Source organism: Chlamydotis macqueenii, chromosome 6, assembly GCF_036417535.1.
Source record: "Chlamydotis macqueenii isolate bChlMac1 chromosome 6, bChlMac1.mat, whole genome shotgun sequence".
Classification (NCBI taxonomy): domain Eukaryota; kingdom Metazoa; phylum Chordata; class Aves; order Otidiformes; family Otididae; genus Chlamydotis; species Chlamydotis macqueenii.
In genome coordinates, this window is record NC_141561.1 from 40,645,702 (window position 1) to 40,664,313 (window position 18,612).

Genomic DNA, 18,612 nt, shown 5'->3' on the forward strand with positions numbered 1-18,612 from the left:
GGATTTACCAAGGGCAAACCATGCCAGACTCACCTGATCACCTTCCACAACAAAATAACATCTGTTGTCATGGGGAGAGCAGTGGTTATACAACTTGATCCCGTTGGAGATGTCCCTGCCCCTTGCCGGGGGTTGGACTGGATGGCCTTGAAAGGTCCTTTCCAACACTTTCCATCCTGAGATTCTATGATTCTATGTTATTTACCCGGACTTCAGCAAATTGTTTGATAGTTTCCCACAGCTTTCTTGTGGGAAAACTGGCAAGAACAAGATTGGATGGGTCATCTGCAAGATGGGTAGGAAATTGGCTAACAGGTCACGCTCGGAAGGTGGTAATGGTTTTCACTCAGAGTGGTGGTCTGTCAGATGTGGGGTCCCCAGGGATCCGTACTGGGCCCCACGCCGTTCAACATGATGAACAATGGGATGGAAAGCACCCTCACCATGTCTGCTGATGCCACCAAACTGGGTGGTGAGGTGGACACATCAGAAGAGAGAGACCTGGGCAGGCTGGAAGAGCGGGCTAGCAAGAACAGCATGAAGCTGAACGAAGACAAGTGCAAAGTCTGGCACCTGGGACACAATAACCAAGGACCCCAATGCAGACTGGGATCTGTGTGGCTGGGGAGCAGTTTACGCACATCCTGTCTGTTTTTAATCCATGGCAGTATGCATTTGCCTGGTTTTTGCTACTGTGACCCAGGAGCTGATGGATATATCCTGCTTTTTACTTCCTTTACACACTAATCTAAGCCAGGGATGCATAAATTTAGTGTCGTGATATTCTGATGCCCTTTCTGTGCGTCTTGGAGAGAATGAGGTAGGCATTTTCGGCAGCTGTTACTGTTGGGCCTTAGCAGACCTTAAAATCAGGGCCTGTCCTTCAACAAGCCCAGCTCAGAGATGCTGAAAGGAGCTGCAGGACACCAGGCTGTGTGTAGTTTGGATGGCTCTCGCTTGCAGGATACTGATGGATTGAGGGCAGATTGGTAGCATGGAGGACTGCGGCAGGCGCCCCGTGCCTTTCCTGCTCAGGCCTTTTCTGCTGTGGTTCAATCCTGGAGCTGATTTCCTCTGTCAGTCTACAATGAGAGACACATAAGTGGTTCAGCAGCTCCTCTTTGTATCCTTGCCGCCTTCTGTGTGGGAGTAGGTAATTAATGCTGGTTGGGGGGGTCTCTGCTCCTCCGTGGGCCTCCCCAGGCTGCAGGGGGATCTCTGCTCCTCCGTGGGCTCCCCGGGCTGCAGGGGGATCTCTGCTCCTCCGTGGGCTCCCCGGGCTGCGGGGGGATCTCTGCTCCTCTGTGGACTCCCCGGGCTGCAGGGGGATCTCTGCTCCTCCGTGGGCTCCCCGAGCTGCAGGGGGGATCTCTGCACCTCCGTGGGCTCCCCGGGCTGCGGGGGGATCTCTGCTCCTCCGTGGGCTCCCCGGGCTGCGGGGGGATCTCTGCACCTCCGTGGGCTCCCCGGGCTGTGGGGGGATCTCTGCTCCTCCGTGGGCTCCCCGGGCTGTGGGGGGATCTCTGCTCCTCCGTGGGCTCCCCGGGCTGTGGGGGGATCTCTGCTCCTCCGTGGGCTCCCCGGGCTGTGGGGGGATCTCTGCTCCTCCGTGGGCTCCCCGGGCTGCAGGGGGATCTCTGCTCCTCCGTGGGCTCCCCGGGCTGCAGGGGCACAGCCGGCCTCATCATGGGCTGCACCACGGGCTGCAGGGGAATCCCGGCCCACAGGCACTTTTCTCTTCCTCCTCCTTCCTCACTGCCCTTGAGACCCGCAGCCCTTCCTCTCACCAGAAATCCTTCACAATCGGCTCAGGCAGACGCCTCTCAGCTTCTCTTCACATCTCCTCTCTTCACTTCTCCTGGCCGAGTTGGGCCCAGGAGGCCGCTGGCGAGAGGACAGAGATTGAGGCCTGCCAGGCCCACCAGGCTCGCGCCTCCCCCTCTGCCCCCGCTTCTGCTTCTTCACTTTGTTTTTTTTTATTTTCCCCTTGTTAAAGACATTACCACAGAGGCATTAGCACTGTCGCCAATTGCCTCGGCCTTGCCCAGCGGCAGGTCCACCCTAGACCCGGCTGGGCCCACCGCACAAAGGGGAAACTTCCAGCAGCTCCTCGCAGCAGCTGCCGCTGTAGCCCCCCCGCTACACAAAGCCAGCGCAATTACCCTACAGATATTTTTTAAAAAATAAATGCCCTTAGTCTGTCCCTTCAATGTGACAGTCACAGGGTCGACTACAGCAAAACCCTCGGCAGAACTGAGAAGGTGGGGCCGAGGGACGCAGGCGGAACGCGAGGATGCAGCGAGCACGGCCAGCTACGCCCCTCTCGCACGTGGAGCTTCGTGTCTGCGGGAGGACTCTTTGCCAGTGACGGCGGCCGTTGAACCAAGGGCCCAAGGACAGCGCACCCAGAACCTGACTGCGCGTTGCTGTGTCCCAGAGCATTAATCCAAGACGTTCAAAAGCAACACGAACGAAGCCCATTCAAACGCGGTGCCCTCACTGGAGCAATGTTATTTACAATACGTAGGGAAACATCATTGCTACCGTGAGAATAACGATTTTGTAGTGAGCGCAAAAAAGGGTTTGTGCTGCGAGGCGGACTCGGGGGTCCCCAGGGCGGGGCACGCTGCAGTGCGTCACAGGGCCCTTTGTGACCCGCCGTGATATGGGCGCTGCCGATTGGATGGCACGTGGCAGTGTGTCACAGGGCCCTTGGCGATACAGCTGTTGGCGTCAGAGGGAGCACCCCACAGTGCCTGGAGGGCGCGACGGGACAGGACGGGACGGAATTGGGGTGCAAGGAGCTCCTGTGCAGCCACCTTGTTCCCTGCCGACCCACGTCCGTGGTGCTTTTCCGAGGCGTCTCTCGTCCCTGGGACAGGAGCCCTCGCGGCCAGGCCTCAGCGGGATGGCGGAGAGACCACCCAGCGAGCCCAGGCTGGCCTGGCTTGGGAAGGAGGAGGAGGAGGAGGAAGGTGCTGGGGCTGCCCCAGCACGGCAGCCTGATGAGGTGGAGGAGGTCCAGTCGCTGCACGCAGGTGAGTGGCTGAGCTGGGACACAGGGCTCGTGGCTGCTGCCGCCTTGGCCCCATCCCATCCCCCGTGGCCATTCCCATGGGAAGAGGGTATGGGGCTGTTCCCCACGGCTGGGCTCCGGCCATGCTCCATCCACTGGGCACCCCCAGCCCCAACACGTGGGCAGAGAGACGGGGGTCAGCGTCCCCACCAGCCCCTGCCCCGGGACTGGCCCTGCCCGGGCAGCGCGGGGCTCGCCTCTGTTCTCCAGCCTCTCCCGCAGCCCCTCAGCTCTGCCTGTGCTCTGTCTTTGCCACATCCAGGCTGGGACTTGTCGGAGGAGGAGCAGGAGGACACCCGTACCCTCTCCTACTGGACAGCAGCGGTACCCACAGCCATCCCCGCCTGGGCTGGGGCTGCTCTGGCTGCTCAGCCAAGCACTGCCGTCAGGGCACTTGGGGTGACATCTCTCTCTTCCCCACCCTTCCTTCTCCTGCAAATGTTTTAGGAATCCCTCAGCCTCACTGAGCAGGAAGGCACCACTGTCACGGCCGTCAAGGGCAGGGCAGACTCTGAGTCCTGCAATGCAGAGGCTTGTGCGGCCGTGCTGGATGTGCCTCTGGAAAGTGACACCTCCTGCTTGGAGCATAAGTGGCCTTTGGCCGGGGCTCGAGCTCCCCAGGGCTTGTGTGCCCCCTGACGCCGGGTCCCCTGGGCACCCAACAGCCTTTTAGGCCAGCACAGTGCAGCGGGAAGGGAAGCACATCCCGGGGGCAGCTGGGGAAATGGCTGGCTCTGGCAGCACTCCATCTCTCAGCCGTGTCTCCTCCAGGTGCCCGGGACTGTGAGGCGCATCTACCGGCAGCTCACGTCCAGCACGGATGTGTCTGCCGAGGACCAGTGGGACAACACCCTTCAGGAGCTGACCCACGCGCACCCCCGGGATGTGGTGGTGACCCTCCTGCGCTGTGCCCCATCATGCGACAGGTACGGGGCACACCTGCCTTGAGGGCTCAGGGCTCACCAGCCTCTGTCGAGCCTGTCCCACGGGGGATGCCAGACAGGCAGAGATTTTTTGGGGCACTGCTGACCCTCCGTTTCCCAGCCCTGACATCCCAGCCCACAGCCCTCTGCCACGCTCCCTCCCTGCCCCTCAAGGCACCGGTGCTCGGCCGCCTTCCTGCCCGCAGGGGCAGGCTGGCAGCCGGTGGTTGCCCAGGCCAGGGCGCTGTGGCCGAGACCCCGCTAACACAGAGCTCTGGGCCTGCAGAGCTGCTGCGACCATGTGGAGGGCGATAGTCTCCTCGGGCAGGACTGCGGAGAAGGTGCTGCTGGAGCTGCTCTGTGTGCTGGAGGACTGGCCAATGCACAGCACGTCCACCTCCGACGGGGACAGCACGGGTGTCTTTGCCCTGGCCGTGAGTTTCTGGACTGTGCCTCTCCGGGCGGCTCTCCACGCTCCCCTGCATCGCTCTGTCTCAGCGTGGGCCGGAAACCTGGCTTAGGGGCAGGCTGAGGGGGCACGAGGCCACATGTTCCCCCTGCGTCTCCCACGGCCCAGGCCAGCGCCCGAGCCTCCCCCTCCCACGCTGGGGCCCCGCCACAGGGATATTTCGGCACTGAGTGCTCTCTCTGGGTGCTTTGTTTTCTGCAGGCAACCAGGGCACTGCGGGAGATCCTCCGACTGCCCGGGTGCCCAGGGGCATTGGTGATGCATTTCCCTCGCCTCTTCCTGCTTCTGCTCTTCCAAATTTTCTTCATCACAGAGCAGATGCCAGGGAAGGTTGAAACCTTCTGGAGGGAATGCCGGGAGGAAGATGGCCTTCCCACACACCCTAAAAGGTGCCCCATCCCAGTCCTCCCGTGCCCCCACGGCCCTGGAGCTGGGGCCAGGGCTCCCAGTGTGACCTGGCCTTTGCTGTGCACACAGGTTTGCAGTGCTGACTGTCAAAGCGCTGCTCTGCCGCGTTGGCTATGAGAACGTGGTGTTTGACGTCCAACGGAAGCATGGCTGGGACACGCTCCTCAACGCTGAGACCCAGCACTGCGCAGTGGGTCTGCTGGCCAGGTGAAAGCCCCCTTCTCCCCACCCCCCTGCCGTTTCTGCCCTGCAGACGGGGCGCCCCACACAATCCCCTTGGTCGTGGGTGAGAGGGACTTGTCAGCGAGGGATGGCCCAGCAGAATGGAAAAGCCTGGGAGAGGTGGGGGCACAGGAGCAGCCACCTCCCAGAGCGCCAGCGTCCCCTCCGGAGGGGCCTGGGCTGACGGCAGGGAGCAGGGGCTCTGTCTGCAGGCAGCCCCAGCGAGGGCAGCCCGCCGATGCAGGGCAGGAGGCAGTGAGGGCCGGGGGCAGAGCCTGGGGGTGATGAGTCGCCCGTGGGCTGAAAGGGGTCTCCTCAGAAGGGAAGGCTTTGGGGCATGGTAGGGCGTTTTTCCAGTTCTTTCCCCAAAAGGAGCCTCCTGGTTTGCGAGCGTAGCTCGGGACCAAGAGTTCCTTATCCCCTCCACCAGAGAGATGCGTATTTTATCCACACGCTTCCGTCGCTGGATTGCAAACTACCTGGTGGAGCTGCTCAGCCGGAAGGAGCCACGCTGGGAGATGCCCGCCATGACATTCCTTGTGGAGGTGAGCCAGATGGGGAGCGCTGCCTCGCTGAGCTGCCTCCCACCACGCTGCCCTGTGGCAGCAGCAGCTGCGGGGCAGCCCAGCCGATGGAGCTGGGGCAGAGGGGGAGCTCTGGCGAGCGATCAGAGGCTGCCGAGGGCTGGGAGGCACAGCGGAGTGGGCGAGCGACCTGCGCCATGTGCCCCAGGGGCTCTGCAGCCGCTGCTGCCTTTGGGCTGGGCTGCCTGGGACGGCGCCCGTGCCCTCTGCTCCTGGCTGGACCCAGCCCTGCGCGGTGCTGGGTGCCGGCCAGGCACCCCTCTCACTGCTCCGTGTGTTTTAGTTCCTGGCCTACCCTGACATAAGCAGCTGGGGTGACCAGATCCTGCAGCTCGCCCCAAGGTTCCTGCACAGCGAGTGCACAGTGATGCGTCGCCTGGTGCTCAGAGGCCTCGTCGAGCTCTGCAAGACCCCCGTGATGGTGAGCAGGGGGCAGCCGGCTGAAGCTGTGCTGGCGACGTGGGGCTGGGCACGGGGTGCTGGGTAGCAGAGTCGCTTGGGCTTGGCTGGGCCTTGGGAGCTGTGGTAGCTGCTCCCAACGCTCCTGCCTCCCCGTTCACCTGCCCGAGTCCTTCGGGGCAGGCCTTTGCACCTGGCTCCTGAGGCAGCAGCGTGGGCTCAAACTGCTGCAGTGGTTTTGTCCGTGCAGCCGTTTTGGGCTTCACAACACAGCACTGTGTTCCACACAGGTCCAAAAAATGCAGTGCCTATTTCCGAGGCTCGTATTGCTACTTCAGGATGCAGACACCGAAGTAGTTGAGAAGACCCTGTCTGTGCTCAGCGAGATGCTCCTGGCAATGGATGTGCCAATTCCCAGCAACATCGCGCTGCAGCTGGCTGAGCGGCTCCGGCCACTCTTCGACAACGTAAGGCTTTGAGCCCCCCACCACGGGCGCTGGCTGCTGCCCAGAAACTTTGTGCCCTGTGGCTTTTCAGACCCATGATGTGTGGTGGGCCTGGAGCAGCTGGTGCTCAGCTCTTGCCCTCTTCCTTCATCCAGGAATCGAAGAACGTGCGACTGCTCTCCATCAAAGTCTTTGGATATGTGATGATGTCCGTAGAGCAGCAGGGAAAAGATCCACTGAAGGCGGAGGTGCACAAGAGCCTGATCCCGCTGCTCTGCCACTTGAATGACAAGAACCGGACCGTGGCAGAGGTGAGGATTTCTGACCTGCTGGGGTCCCCGCGGGAGGTGGCTCGGCTGCCTCCTGTCCCGGTGCCTCGCGGGCTGCAGCGCTCCAGCCTCCTCCTGGCCCTGGCTCCAGAGCAGCAGCTCTGGGGGAGCTCTGTCCCGCTGCCCCGGCAGCACCAGGTGCCCGGGTTGGGGGTTGTCCCACTCCTGGGCCCGGGCACCGAACGCGCCGGCAGACACCTTTGTCAGCTGCTGCATCTTCCCAGCAGCGGCCAGGAGAGGCCCTGAGCCTTGGCCAGGTGCAGGGGACGCAGGTCCTGTGCCCTGGGCAGCGGTGCCATCTCCCAGTCTCTGCTGCTCTGCAGGCCTCTTGGGAAACCCTGAATGAAGCCAGCAAGTTCCTGAAGAAGATGAATCTCAGGGAGGTGCTAAAGAGGCAGCAGATATGGGAGGTCGGCCAGTGCCTGGTAAGGATGGCCCCAGACCCCAGAGCCCCAGCGCCAGGCTGGACAAGCCCCCTGTCCGCACTGCCCAGCGTGTGGTGCTGGCAGCTGTGCCCCTGCCCACTGCTGCCAGCCTGCACCCCACGCACGCTGCCTTCCTCAGGCGTGCGGCCCCGCGGGCTCTTCTCCAGGCTCCTCTTCCTCCCCAAGCCCGGCACCAGCCGGCTGCTGGCTGGGATTTGCTGTGGGTGTCCCGGCAGGGGAGGCCGGTCCTGCGTGCAGGTGCCGCCCGGCCAAGGGGGACATCCTGTGCCAACCTTTCCCTCCTTTCCCTTGCGCGCTCTCCAGCTGGCAGAGTACGGCAGCAGGGCAGACGAGTACCTGCTGCAGGCGCTGCAGTACCTGCAGAGCCCGCAGGAGTCCATGCGAGAGGCGGCCATCAGGTTCATTGGTGAGCCACAACTCCCCGGGGTCCCTCCCTGCCCCACTGCAGCTTGGCCCCAGCCCCGGCTGCTGCAGCGGCAGCAGGAATGGGCTGTGGAGCCCCAGGTGCCCCACGCGGGGCCGGGGCAGCCGTGGGGCTCCCTGCCGCCCTCTCCCACCCCTGCCCTTGGCCGTCACGCTCGGGGACGGCCCCGGGCTCAGCCCCGCCGAGGGGAGGAAAGCGTGTAGCTGGGCTGATGTGGGGAAGCTGTGCTGCTGGGGCTGGCGGGACTGCTCATGGGCTGTGTGTTCCTAGGTCACGGCGCGCAGTACGGGAGTGGTAAGGAGCAGGTAAAGCTCCAGATCATGTACCAGGGTGAGTGAGCGCAGCGGGGTGTCAGCGGGGACTGTTGGGGGGAGGAAAGAATCCGGGCAGGGGGCTGCAATCCCTGCCCCGATCGGGAGGGCTCTGCTCCCTGCACAGACGAGGGGCAGCGTGGGCAGAGCAGAGATGTCAGGGGCACGTGGGGTATTTTTGGCCAGCACCTTCCGGCCGATCCCGTTGGCCCCTGCTCCCTCCTGGCCATGGGAAGAGCGGTGGGCTGGCCCTGGCAGGAGGGCTTCCTGGGGTCCCCGCGGATGCAGGCTCTGACCTGGCCTCTGTTCCTCTCTGTTCCAGCCCTTCGAGGCATGACAAGTGACCCCAGCCTCTCGGTCTCCAACCTGGCAGCTCAAACGCTGCTGGTGCTACAGGCTGCAGAGAGAAGGTCTGCCTCCAGACCTGGGCTGCTGCACAGGCTGTGGAGGAGGCGGCCTTCTTTCCGGGGCGCTGGCTGGCTGTGCTGTTGGAGCTGATCCCAGGAGCTGCTCCCAGGAGCTCCCTGTGCTGGACCACCTGAGCCTGGAGGGGGATGGCCTCTGAGAGCGGGATTGTGGAGAAGGAGCTGCCTTCTCCATGTCTTTACGTTGTGGAAATAAAGGAGTGGAAAAGCCCTGCCCTGAAGAAACTGGGATACTCAGGAGAGAGTGACCAGTCGTGCCCGCTGTCCCGCAGCTGGCGGCAGCACCGGACATACCCACAGCCCGTGGCCTGGCCGCAGGTGCCAGCTGCTCCGCCGGCCTGCGAGAGCAAGAGGAAAGGAGAGGAAAAGCTTTTGCCTCCCGGGCACGCGCTCTGCAGCGCTCACGGCTCCCGTGGCAAGGAGTGGATGGGGTACAGCCCACAGCACCAGGCCATTTCTGTCCCTGCGCCGCTGGCGCACAGCACTGGAGCTGCAAGAGCAGCTGCAAGAGTCTTTTGCAACAAGTGCTGAGGTGATTGAGGCCAGGTCACAGCAAAAGGTCCTCCAATGGGGCCGATCCCTGTTCTGAAAGTGCGTTCACCTCTGGCGACCCAGGGGACTCTTTATCTGGCCCGGGTCTCAGTGCTGCAGAGGACAAGGTGGCGGCAGAATCTAGGAGAACGGCCCTCAGGTCAGCTCCGGTCTCCTTTCAGCGCCCCGTGCAACTCTTTTCCCGCCTTGCAGGAGAGGAGCAGCTCTGGTCCCCGCCGTGGGAACATTTATCCCCCCACTTCCCTCCCTGCGTGTTCACGGTTCCTCTGTGCCGCTCCGTCGCCACGCCTGCCTGACTCCTGTGCCCATGGCCCAGCGCCCGTGGTGCGGCTGCAGGGAGGCACGTGCCAGCCCCGCCCGCCCCACCAGCCCGCAGGATCAAAGCTCCTCTGAGCTCCTCAGGCTGTCGCTGCCCTGTCCATCCGTGGCCGATGCACCCCTCATGGGCCCGCTTTGCCTAAGGAAAGGGCAACGTCTGCCCCTCCCGCAGACGAATGGCGAGCCGGGATAGCGAAGCACCCCCAGCAGCAGGGCTGGAGCAGGCGGCGCTGCAAGGGGAAGGTGATGTTCCGACAGCAGCAGCCCAACCCGTTGGCGTAGCAGAATCAGCATCTCTGCTGCTGGCCAGGGTCTGTTGCCGTTTGAGATCAAAAGCCATCTGATTTTGCAGCAAGGCAGCAAGCCCCCAGGGAAAACAGGGGTTCCCGGCTGCAGAAGCCGGCTTCTGCACACAACCGCCCTGCAGAGTGTGCGCAAGCGAGGTGAGCGGCTGACACCGCACCTTGCTTGCTTTCTTCCAGAACATTTCCACCCGCCAGCATCTGTAGAGGTTTTCTGCATAGAGGGTGGCTGCTGCTGAAGAGGAGGCCAGGCTGCCCCACCCACCTCCTCCCCGAGGAGGGTGCAGCCAGCCAGGCAGGGTCGCTGCCAGAAAATAGGCAGCTGCCAAAATGCAACTGCTCTCAGAGGTGCCAGAGATCCTGCAGCACAGTTCAGATGGAGCCAGGAGTCCACAAAGGGCTGCGCTGATCTGGTGAATTGTATGAAAAACAAGAGCTTTAAACCATGGAGTCCTTGCAATACTTGATCGTGGGGAGATGGGGAGTGACCATGGAAATCTTTTGTGCCACACAGAGGTTTGCTGCTCGTCGTCTCGTGGCAAAGCCCTTGAACGAGCTGTCACACGTGAGGGTGAGAGGTACATTGTCTTGCCCAAAAAGACATCTTGTGGATTTGCTGGCTGTTTCTGTGAGGACCAGGGGCTGTCAGCCGTACACTGCTGTCACAGTTCAGCCCCACACGGGACCAAGCTACGCAGTCTCTCACTGATCCCCCAGCCTGCGAGGAAATGGGGGAGATGGAATAGAACAAAAAAAAAAAAACAAAGTAGGATAATGAGAGAGAGGAAAAAATCTTCCCCTACCCCTGCCTGTTCGTGGGCTAAAGTTCATTCCAAATTATCTCAACCCCCTCGAGCAGCACATGGGGAACAGGGCATGGGGGCTGCGCTCAGTTCGTCACACGCTGTTTTCCGCCGCTCCTTCCTCCTCGGGGGAAGAACTCCTCACATTCTTCCTGTGCCCCAGCGTGGGGTCCTCCCCGGGCTGCAGGGGGATCTCTGCTCCTCCGTGGGCTCCCCGGGCTGCGGGGGGATCTCTGCTCCTCCGTGGGCTCCCCGGGCTGCAGTGGCACAGCCGGCCTCACCATGGGCTGCACCACGGGCTGCAGGGGAATCCCGGCCCACAGGCACTTTTCTCTTCCTCCTCCTTCCTCACTGCCCTTGAGACCCGCAGCCCTTCCTCTCACCAGAAATCCTTCACAATCGGCTCAGGCAGACGCCTCTCAGCTTCTCTTCACATCTCCTCTCTTCACTTCTCCTGGCCGAGTTGGGCCCAGGAGGCCGCCGGCAGGAGGCCAGAGGGTGACGCCTGCCAAGCCCACCAGGCTCGCGCCTCCGCCTCTCTACCCCCGCTTCTGCTTCTTCACTTTGTTTTTTTTATTTTCCCCTTGTTAAAGACATTACCACAGAGGCATTGGCACTGTCGCCAATTGCCTCGGCCTTGCCCAGCGGCAGGTCCACCCTAGACCCAGCTGGGCCCACCGCACAAAGGGGAAACTTCCAGCAGCTCCTCGCAGCAGCTGCCGCTGTATCCCCCCCGCTACACAAAGCCAGCGCAATTACCCTACAGATATTTTTTAAAAAATAAATGCCCTTAGTCTGTCCCTTCAATGTGACAATCACAGGGTCGACTACAGCAAAACCCTCGGCAGAACTGAGAAGGTGGGGCCGAGGGACGCAGGCGGAACGCGAGGATGCAGCGAGCACGGCCAGCTACGCCCCTCTCGCACGTGGAGCTTCGTGTCTGCGGGAGGACTCTTTGCCAGTGACGGCGGCCGTTGAACCAAGGGCCCAAGGACAGCGCACCCAGAACCTGACTGCGCGTTGCTGTGTCCCAGAGCATTAATCCAAGACGTTCAAAAGCAACACGAACGAAGCCCATTCAAACGCGGTGCCCTCACTGGAGCAATGTTATTTACAATACGTAGGGAAACATTATTGCTACCGTGAGAAAAACGATTTTGTAGTGAGCGCAAAAAAGGGTTTGTGCTGCGAGGCGGACTCGGGGGTCCCCAGGGCGGGGCATGATGCAGTGCGTCACAGGGCCCTTTGTGACCCGCCGTGATATGGGCGCTGCCGATTGGATGGCACGTGGCAGTGTGTCACAGGGCCCTTGGCGATACAGCTGTTGGCGTCAGAGGGAGCACCCCACAGTGCCTGGAGGGCGCAACGGGACAGGACGGGACGGAATTGGGGTGCAAGGAGCTCCTGTGCAGCCACCTTGTTCCCTGCCGACCCACGTCCGTGGTGCTTTTCCGAGGCGTCTCTCGTCCCTGGGACAGGAGCCCTCGCGGCCAGGCCTCAGCGGGATGGCGGAGAGACCGCCCAGCGAGCCCAGGCTGGCCTGGCTTGGGAAGGAGGAGGAGGAGAAGGAAGGTGCTGGGGCTGCCCCAGCACGGCAGCCTGATGAGGTGGAGGAGGTCCAGTCGCTGCACGCAGGTGAGTGTCTGAGCTGGGACACAGGGCTCGTGGCTGCTGCCGCCTTGGCCCCATCCCATCCCCCGTGGCCATTCCCACGGGAAGAGGGTATGGGGCTGTTCCCCACGGCTGGGCTCCGGCCATGCTCCATCCACTGGGCACCCCCAGCCCCAACACGTGGGCAGAGAGACGGGGGTCAGCGTCCCCACCAGCCCCTGCCCCGGGACTGGCCCTGCCCGGGCAGCGCGGGGCTCGCCTCTGTTCTCCAGCCTCTCCCGCAGCCCCTCAGCTCTGTCTGTGCTCTGTCTTTGCCACATCCAGGCTGGGACTTGTCGGAAGAGGAGGAGGAGCAGGAGGACACCCGTACCCTCTCCTACTGGACAGCACAGGTACCCACAGCCGTACCCGCCTGGGCTGGGGCTGCTCTGGCTGCTCAGCCAAGCACTGCCGTCAGGGCACTTACGGTGACTTCTCTCTCTTCCCCACCCTTCCTTCTCCTGCAAATGTTTTAGGAATCCCTCAGCCTCACTGAGCAGGAAGGCACCACTGTCACGGCCGTCAAGGGCAGGGCAGACTCTGAGTCCTGCAATGCAGAGGCTTGTGCGGCCGTGCTGGATGTGCCTCTGGAAAGTGACACCTCCTGCTTAGAGCATAAGTGGCCTTTGGCCGGGGCTCGAGCTCCCCAGGGCTTGTGTGCCCCCTGACGCCGGCTCCCCTGGGCACCCAACAGCCTTTTAGGCCGGCACAGTGCGGCGGGAAGGGAAGCACATCCCGGGGGCAGCTGGGGAAATGGCTGGCTCTGGCAGCACTCCATCTCTCAGCCGTGTCTCCTCCAGGTGCCCGGGACTGTGAGGCGCATCTACCGGCGGCTCACGTCCAGCACGGATGTGTCTGCCGAGGACCAGTGGGACAACACCCTTCAGGAGCTGACCCACGCGCACCCCCGGGATGTGGTGGTGACCCTCCTGCGCTGTGCCCCATCATGCGACAGGTACGGGGCACACCTGGCTTGAGGGCTCAGGGCTCACCAGCCTCTGTCGAGCCTGTCCCACGGGGGATGCCAGACAGGCAGAGATTTTTTGGGGCACTGCTGACCCTCCGTTTCCCAGCCCTGACATCCCAGCCCACAGCCCTCTGCCACGCTCCCTCCCTGCCCCTCAAGGCACCGGTGCTCGGCCGCCTTCCTGCCCGCAGGGGCAGGCTGGCAGCCGGTGGTTGCCCAGGCCAGGGCGCTGTGGCCGAGACCCCGCTAACACAGAGCTCTGGGCCTGCAGAGCTGCTGCGACCATGTGGAGGGCGATGGTCTCCTCGGGCAGGACTGCGGAGAAGGTGCTGCTGGAGCTGCTCTGCGTGCTGGAGGACTGGCCAATGCACAGCACGTCCACCTCCGACGGGGACAGCACGGGTGTCTTTGCCCTGGCCGTGAGTTTCTGGACTGTGCCTCTCCGGGCGGCTCTCCACGCTCCCCTGCATCGCTCTGTCTCAGCGTGGGCTGGAAACCTGGCTTAGGGGCAGGCTGAGGGGGCACGAGGCCACATGCTCCCCCTGCGTCTCCCACGGCCCAGGCCAGCGCCCGAGCCTCCCCCTCCCACGCTGGGGCCCCGCCACAGGGATATTTCGGCACTGAGTGCTCTCTCTGGGTGCTTTGTTTTCTGCAGGCAACCAGGGCACTGCGGGAGATCCTCCGACTGCCCGGGTGCCCAGGGGCATTGGTGATGCATTTCCCTTGCCTCTTCCTGCTTCTGCTCTTCCAAATTTTCTTCATCACAGAGCAGATGCCAGGGAAGGTTGAAACCTTCTGGAGGGAATGCCGGGAGGAAGATGGCCTTCCCACACACCCTAAAAGGTGCCCCATCCCAGTCCTCCCGTGCCCCCACGGCCCTGGAGCTGGGGCCAGGGCTCCCGGTGTGACCTGGCCTTTGCTGTGCACGCAGGTTTGCAGTGCTGACTGTCAAAGCGCTGCTCTGCCGCGTTGGCTATGAGAACGTGGTGTTTGACGTCCAACGGAAGCATGGCTGGGACACGCTCCTCAACGCTGAGACCCAGCACTGCGCAATGGGTCTGCTGGCCAGGTGAGAGCCCCCTTCTCCCCACCCCCCCGCCCATTTCTGCCCTGTAGACGGGGCACCCCACACAATCCCCTTGGTCGTGGGTGAGAGGGACTTGTCAGCGAGGGATGGCCCAGCAGAATGGAAAAGCCTGGGAGAGGTGGGGGCACAGGAGCAGCCACCTCCCAGAGCGCCAGCGTCCCCTCCGGAGGGGCCTGGGCTGACGGCAGGGAGCAGGGGCTCTGTCTGCAGGCAGCCCCAGCGAGGGCAGCCCGCCGATGCAGGGCAGGAGGCAGTGAGGGCCGGGGGCAGAGCCTGGGGGTGATGAGTCGCCCGTGGGCTGAATGGGGTCTCCTCAGAAGGGAAGGCTTTGGGGCATGGTAGGGCGTTTTTCCAGTTCTTTCCCTAAAAGGAGCCTCCTGGTTTGCGAGCGTAGCTCGGGACCAACAGTTCCTTATCCCCTCCACCAGAGAGATGCGTATTTTATCCACACGCTTCCGTCGCTGGATTGCAAACTACCTGGTGGAGCTGCTCAGCCGGAAGGAGCCACGCTGGGAGATGCCCGCCATGACATTCCTTGTGGAGGTGAGCCAGATGGGGAGCGCTGCCTCGCTGAGCTGCCTCCCACCACGCTGCCCTGTGGCAGCAGCAGCTGCGGGGCAGCCCAGCCGATGGAGCTGGGGCAGAGGGGGAGCTCTGGCGAGCAATCAGAGGCTGCCGAGGGCTGGGAGGCACAGCGGAGTGGGCGAGCGACCTGCGCCATGTGCCCCAGGGGCTCTGCAGCCGCTGCTGCCTTTGGGCTGGGCTGCCTGGGACGGCGCCCGTGCCCTCTGCTCCTGGCTGGACCCAGCCCTGCGCGGTGCTGGGTGCCGGCCAGGCACCCCTCTCACTGCTCCGTGTGTTTTAGTTCCTGGCCTACCCTGACATAAGCAGCTGGGGTGACCAGATCCTGCAGCTCGCCCCAAGGTTCCTGCACAGCGAGTGCACAGTGATGCGTCGCCTGGTGCTCAGAGGCCTCGTCGAGCTCTGCAAGACCCCTGTGATGGTGAGCAGGGGGCAGCCGGCTGAAGCTGTGCTGGCGACGTGGGGCTGGGCACGGGGTGCTGGGTAGCAGAGTCGCTTGGGCTTGGCTGGGCCTTGGGAGCTGTGGTAGCTGCTCCCAACGCTCCTGCCTCCCCGTTCACCTGCCCGAGTCCTTCGGGGCAGGCCTTTGCACCTGGCTCCCGAGGCAGCAGTGTGGGCTCAAACTGCTGCAGTGGTTTTGTCCGTGCAGCCGTTTTGGGCTTCACAACACAGCACTGTGTTCCACACAGGTCCAAAAAATGCAGTGCCTATTTCCGAGGCTCGTATTGCTACTTCAGGATGCAGACACCGAAGTAGTTGAGAAGACCCTGTCTGTGCTCAGCGAGATGCTCCTGGCAATGGACGTGCCAATTCCCAGCAACATCGCGCTGCAGCTGGCTGAGCGGCTCCGGCCACTCTTCGACAACGTAAGGCTTTGAGCCCCCCACCACGGGCGCTGGCTGCTGCCCAGAAACTTTGTGCCCTGTGGCTTTTCAGACCCATGATGTGTGGTGGGCCTGGAGCAGCTGGTGCTCAGCTCTTGCCCTCTTCCTTCATCCAGGAATCGAAGAACGTGCGACTGCTCTCCATCAAAGTCTTTGGATATGTGATGATGTCCGTAGAGCAGCAGGGAAAAGATCCACTGAAGGCGGAGGTGCACAAGAGCCTGATCCCGCTGCTCTGCCACTTGAATGACAAGAACCGGACCGTGGCAGAGGTGAGGATTTCTGACCTGCTGGGGTCCCCGCGGGAGGTGGCTCGGCTGCCTCCTGTCCCGGTGCCTCGCGGGCTGCAGCGCTCCAGCCTCCTCCTGGCCCTGGCTCCAGAGCAGCAGCTCTGGGGGAGCTCTGTCCCGCTGCCCCGGCAGCACCAGGTGCCCGGGTTGGGGGTTGTCCCACTCCTGGGCCCGGGCACCGAACGCGCCGGCAGACACCTTTGTCAGCTGCTGCATCTTCCCAGCAGCGGCCAGGAGAGGCCCTGAGCCTTGGCCAGGTGCAGGGGACGCAGGTCCTGTGCCCTGGGCAGCGGTGCCATCTCCCAGTCTCTGCTGCTCTGCAGGCCTCTTGGGAAACCCTGAATGAAGCCAGCAAGTTCCTGAAGAAGATGAATCTCAGGGAGGTGCTAAAGAGGCAGCAGATATGGGAGGTCGGCCAGTGCCTGGTAAGGATGGCCCCAGAGCCCCAGAGCCGCAGCGCCAGGCTGGACAAGCCCCCTGTCCGCACTGCCCAGCGTGTGGTGCTGGCAGCTGTGCCCCTGCCCACTGCTGCCAGCCTGCACCCCATGCATGCTGCCTTCCTCAGGCGTGCGGCCCCGCGGGCTCTTCTCCAGGCTCCTCTTCCTCCCCAAGCCTGGCACCAGCCGGCTGCTGGCTGGGCTTTGCCGTGGGTGTCCCGGCAGGGGAGGCCGGTCCTGCGTGCAGGTGCCGCCCGGCCAAGGGGGACATCCTGTGCCAACCTTTCCCTCCTTTCCCTTGCGCTCTCTCCAGCTGGCAGAGTACGGCAGCAGGGCAGACGAGTACCTGCTGCAGGCGCTGCAGTACCTGCAGAGCCCGCAGGAGTCCATGCGAGAGGCGGCCATCAGGTTCATTGGTGAGCCACAACTCCCCGGGGTCCCTCCCTGCCCCACTGCAGCTTGGCCCCAGCCCCGGCTGCTGCAGCGGCAGCAGGAATGGGCTGTGGAGCCCCAGGTGCCCCACGCGGGGCCGGGGCAGCCGTGGGGCTCCCTGCCGCCCTCTCCCACCCCTGCCCTTGGCCGTCACGCTCGGGGACGGCCCCGGGCTCAGCCCCGCCGAGGGGAGGAAAGCGTGTAGCTGGGCTGATGTGGGGAAGCTGTGCTGCTGGGGCTGGCGGGACTGCTCATGGGCTGTGTGTTCCTAGGTCACGGCGCGCAGTACGGGAGTGGTAAGGAGCAGGTAAAGCTCCAGATCATGTACCAGGGTGAGTGAGCGCAGCGGGGTGTCAGCGGGGACTGTTGGGGGGAGGAAAGAATCCGGGCAGGGGGCAGCAATCCCTGCCCCGATCGGGAGGGCTCTGCTCCCTGCACAGACGAGGGGCAGCGTGGGCAGAGCAGAGATGTCAGGGGCACGTGGGGTATTTTTGGCCAGCACCTTCCGGCCGATCCCGTTGGCCCCTGCTCCCTCCTGGCCATGGGAAGAGCGGTGGGCTGGCCCTGGCAGGAGGGCTTCCTGGGGTCCCCGCGGATGCAGGCTCTGACCTGGCCTCTGTTCCTCTCTGTTCCAGCCCTTCGAGGCATGACAAGTGACCCCAGCCTCTCGGTCTCCAACCTGGCAGCTCAAACGCTGCTGGTGCTACAGGCTGCAGAGAGAAGGTCTGCCTCCAGACCTGGGCTGCTGCACAGGCTGTGGAGGAGGCGGCCTTCTTTCCGGGGCGCTGGCTGGCTGTGCTGTTGGAGCTGATCCCAGGAGCTGCTCCCAGGAGCTCCCTGTGCTGGACCACCTGAGCCTGGAGGGGGATGGCCTCTGAGAGCGGGATTGTGGAGAAGGAGCTGCCTTCTCCATGTCTTTACGTTGTGGAAATAAAGGAGTGGAAAAGCCCTGCCCTGAAGGAACCGGGAGCCTCAGGAGAGAGTGACCAGTCATGCCCGCTGTCCCGCAGCTGGAGGCAGCACCGGACATACCCACAGCCCGTGGCCTGGCCGCAGGCGCCAGCTGCTCCGCCGGCCTGCGAGAGCAAGAGGAAAGGAGAGGAAAAGCTTTTGCCTCCCGGGCACGCGCTCTGCAGCGCTCACGGCTCCCGTGGCAAGGAGTGGATGGGGTACAGCCCACAGCACCAGGCCATTTCTGTCCCTGCGCCGCTGGCGCACAGCACTGGAGCTGCAAGAGCAGCTGCAAGAGTCTTTTGCAACAAGTGCTGAGGTGATTGAGGCCAGGTCACAGCAAAAGGTCCTCCAATGGGGCCGATCCCTGTTCTGAAAGTGCGTTCACCTCTGGCGACCCAGGGGACTCTTTATCTGGCCCGGGTCTCAGTGCTGCAGAGGACAAGGTGGCGGCAGAATCTAGGAGAACGGCCCTCAGGTCAGCTCCGGTCTCCTTTCAGCGCCCCGTGCAACTCTTTTCCCGCCTTGCAGGAGAGGAGCAGCTCTGGTCCCCGCCGTGGGAACATTTATCCCCCCACTTCCCTCCCTGCGTGTTCACGGTTCCTCTGTGCCGCTCCGTCGCCACGCCTGCCTGACTCCTGTGCCCATGGCCCAGCGCCCGTGGTGCGGCTGCAGGGAGGCACGTGCCAGCCCCGCCCGCCCCACCAGCCCGCAGGATCAAAGCTCCTCTGAGCTCCTCAGGCTGTCGCTGCCCTGTCCATCCGTGGCCGATGCACCCCTCATGGGCCCGCTTTGCCTAAGGAAAGGGCAACGTCTGCCCCTCCCGCAGACGAATGGCAAGCCGGGATAGCGAAGCACCCCCAGCAGCAGGGCTGGAGCAGGCGGCGCTGCAAGG

General features: G+C 63.4%; 2 protein-coding genes across 2 annotated transcripts; both read left to right on the plus strand.

The window, feature by feature from the left end:
- Positions 1–411: 411 nt before the first annotated feature.
- LOC147600263 (maestro heat-like repeat-containing protein family member 6) lies at positions 412–10,380 on the plus strand. Its single transcript, XM_086751205.1, has 19 exons — positions 412–472; positions 3,339–3,400; positions 3,524–3,661; positions 3,845–4,002; positions 4,286–4,433; positions 4,670–4,857; positions 4,946–5,083; positions 5,529–5,643; positions 5,966–6,103; positions 6,420–6,548; positions 6,683–6,994; positions 7,180–7,281; positions 7,606–7,708; positions 7,997–8,056; positions 8,360–8,447; positions 8,735–8,893; positions 9,505–9,643; positions 10,149–10,205; positions 10,303–10,380. The coding sequence occupies exons 1-19, from the start codon at positions 412–414 to the stop codon at positions 10,378–10,380; spliced, it is 2,373 nt and encodes a 790-aa protein (XP_086607331.1).
- Positions 10,381–11,942: 1,562 nt separating this feature from the next.
- On the plus strand, positions 11,943–18,567 carry LOC147600264 (maestro heat-like repeat-containing protein family member 6). The gene is made up of 17 exons (XM_086751206.1): positions 11,943–12,072; positions 12,373–12,440; positions 12,564–12,701; positions 12,885–13,042; positions 13,326–13,473; positions 13,710–13,897; positions 13,986–14,123; positions 14,570–14,684; positions 15,007–15,144; positions 15,413–15,589; positions 15,724–16,035; positions 16,221–16,322; positions 16,648–16,750; positions 17,039–17,098; positions 17,402–17,489; positions 17,777–17,935; positions 18,249–18,567. Exons 1-17 carry the CDS (start codon positions 11,943–11,945, stop codon positions 18,565–18,567), a joined length of 2,541 nt encoding a protein of 846 aa, XP_086607332.1.
- The last annotated feature ends 45 nt before the right edge of the window (positions 18,568–18,612 follow it).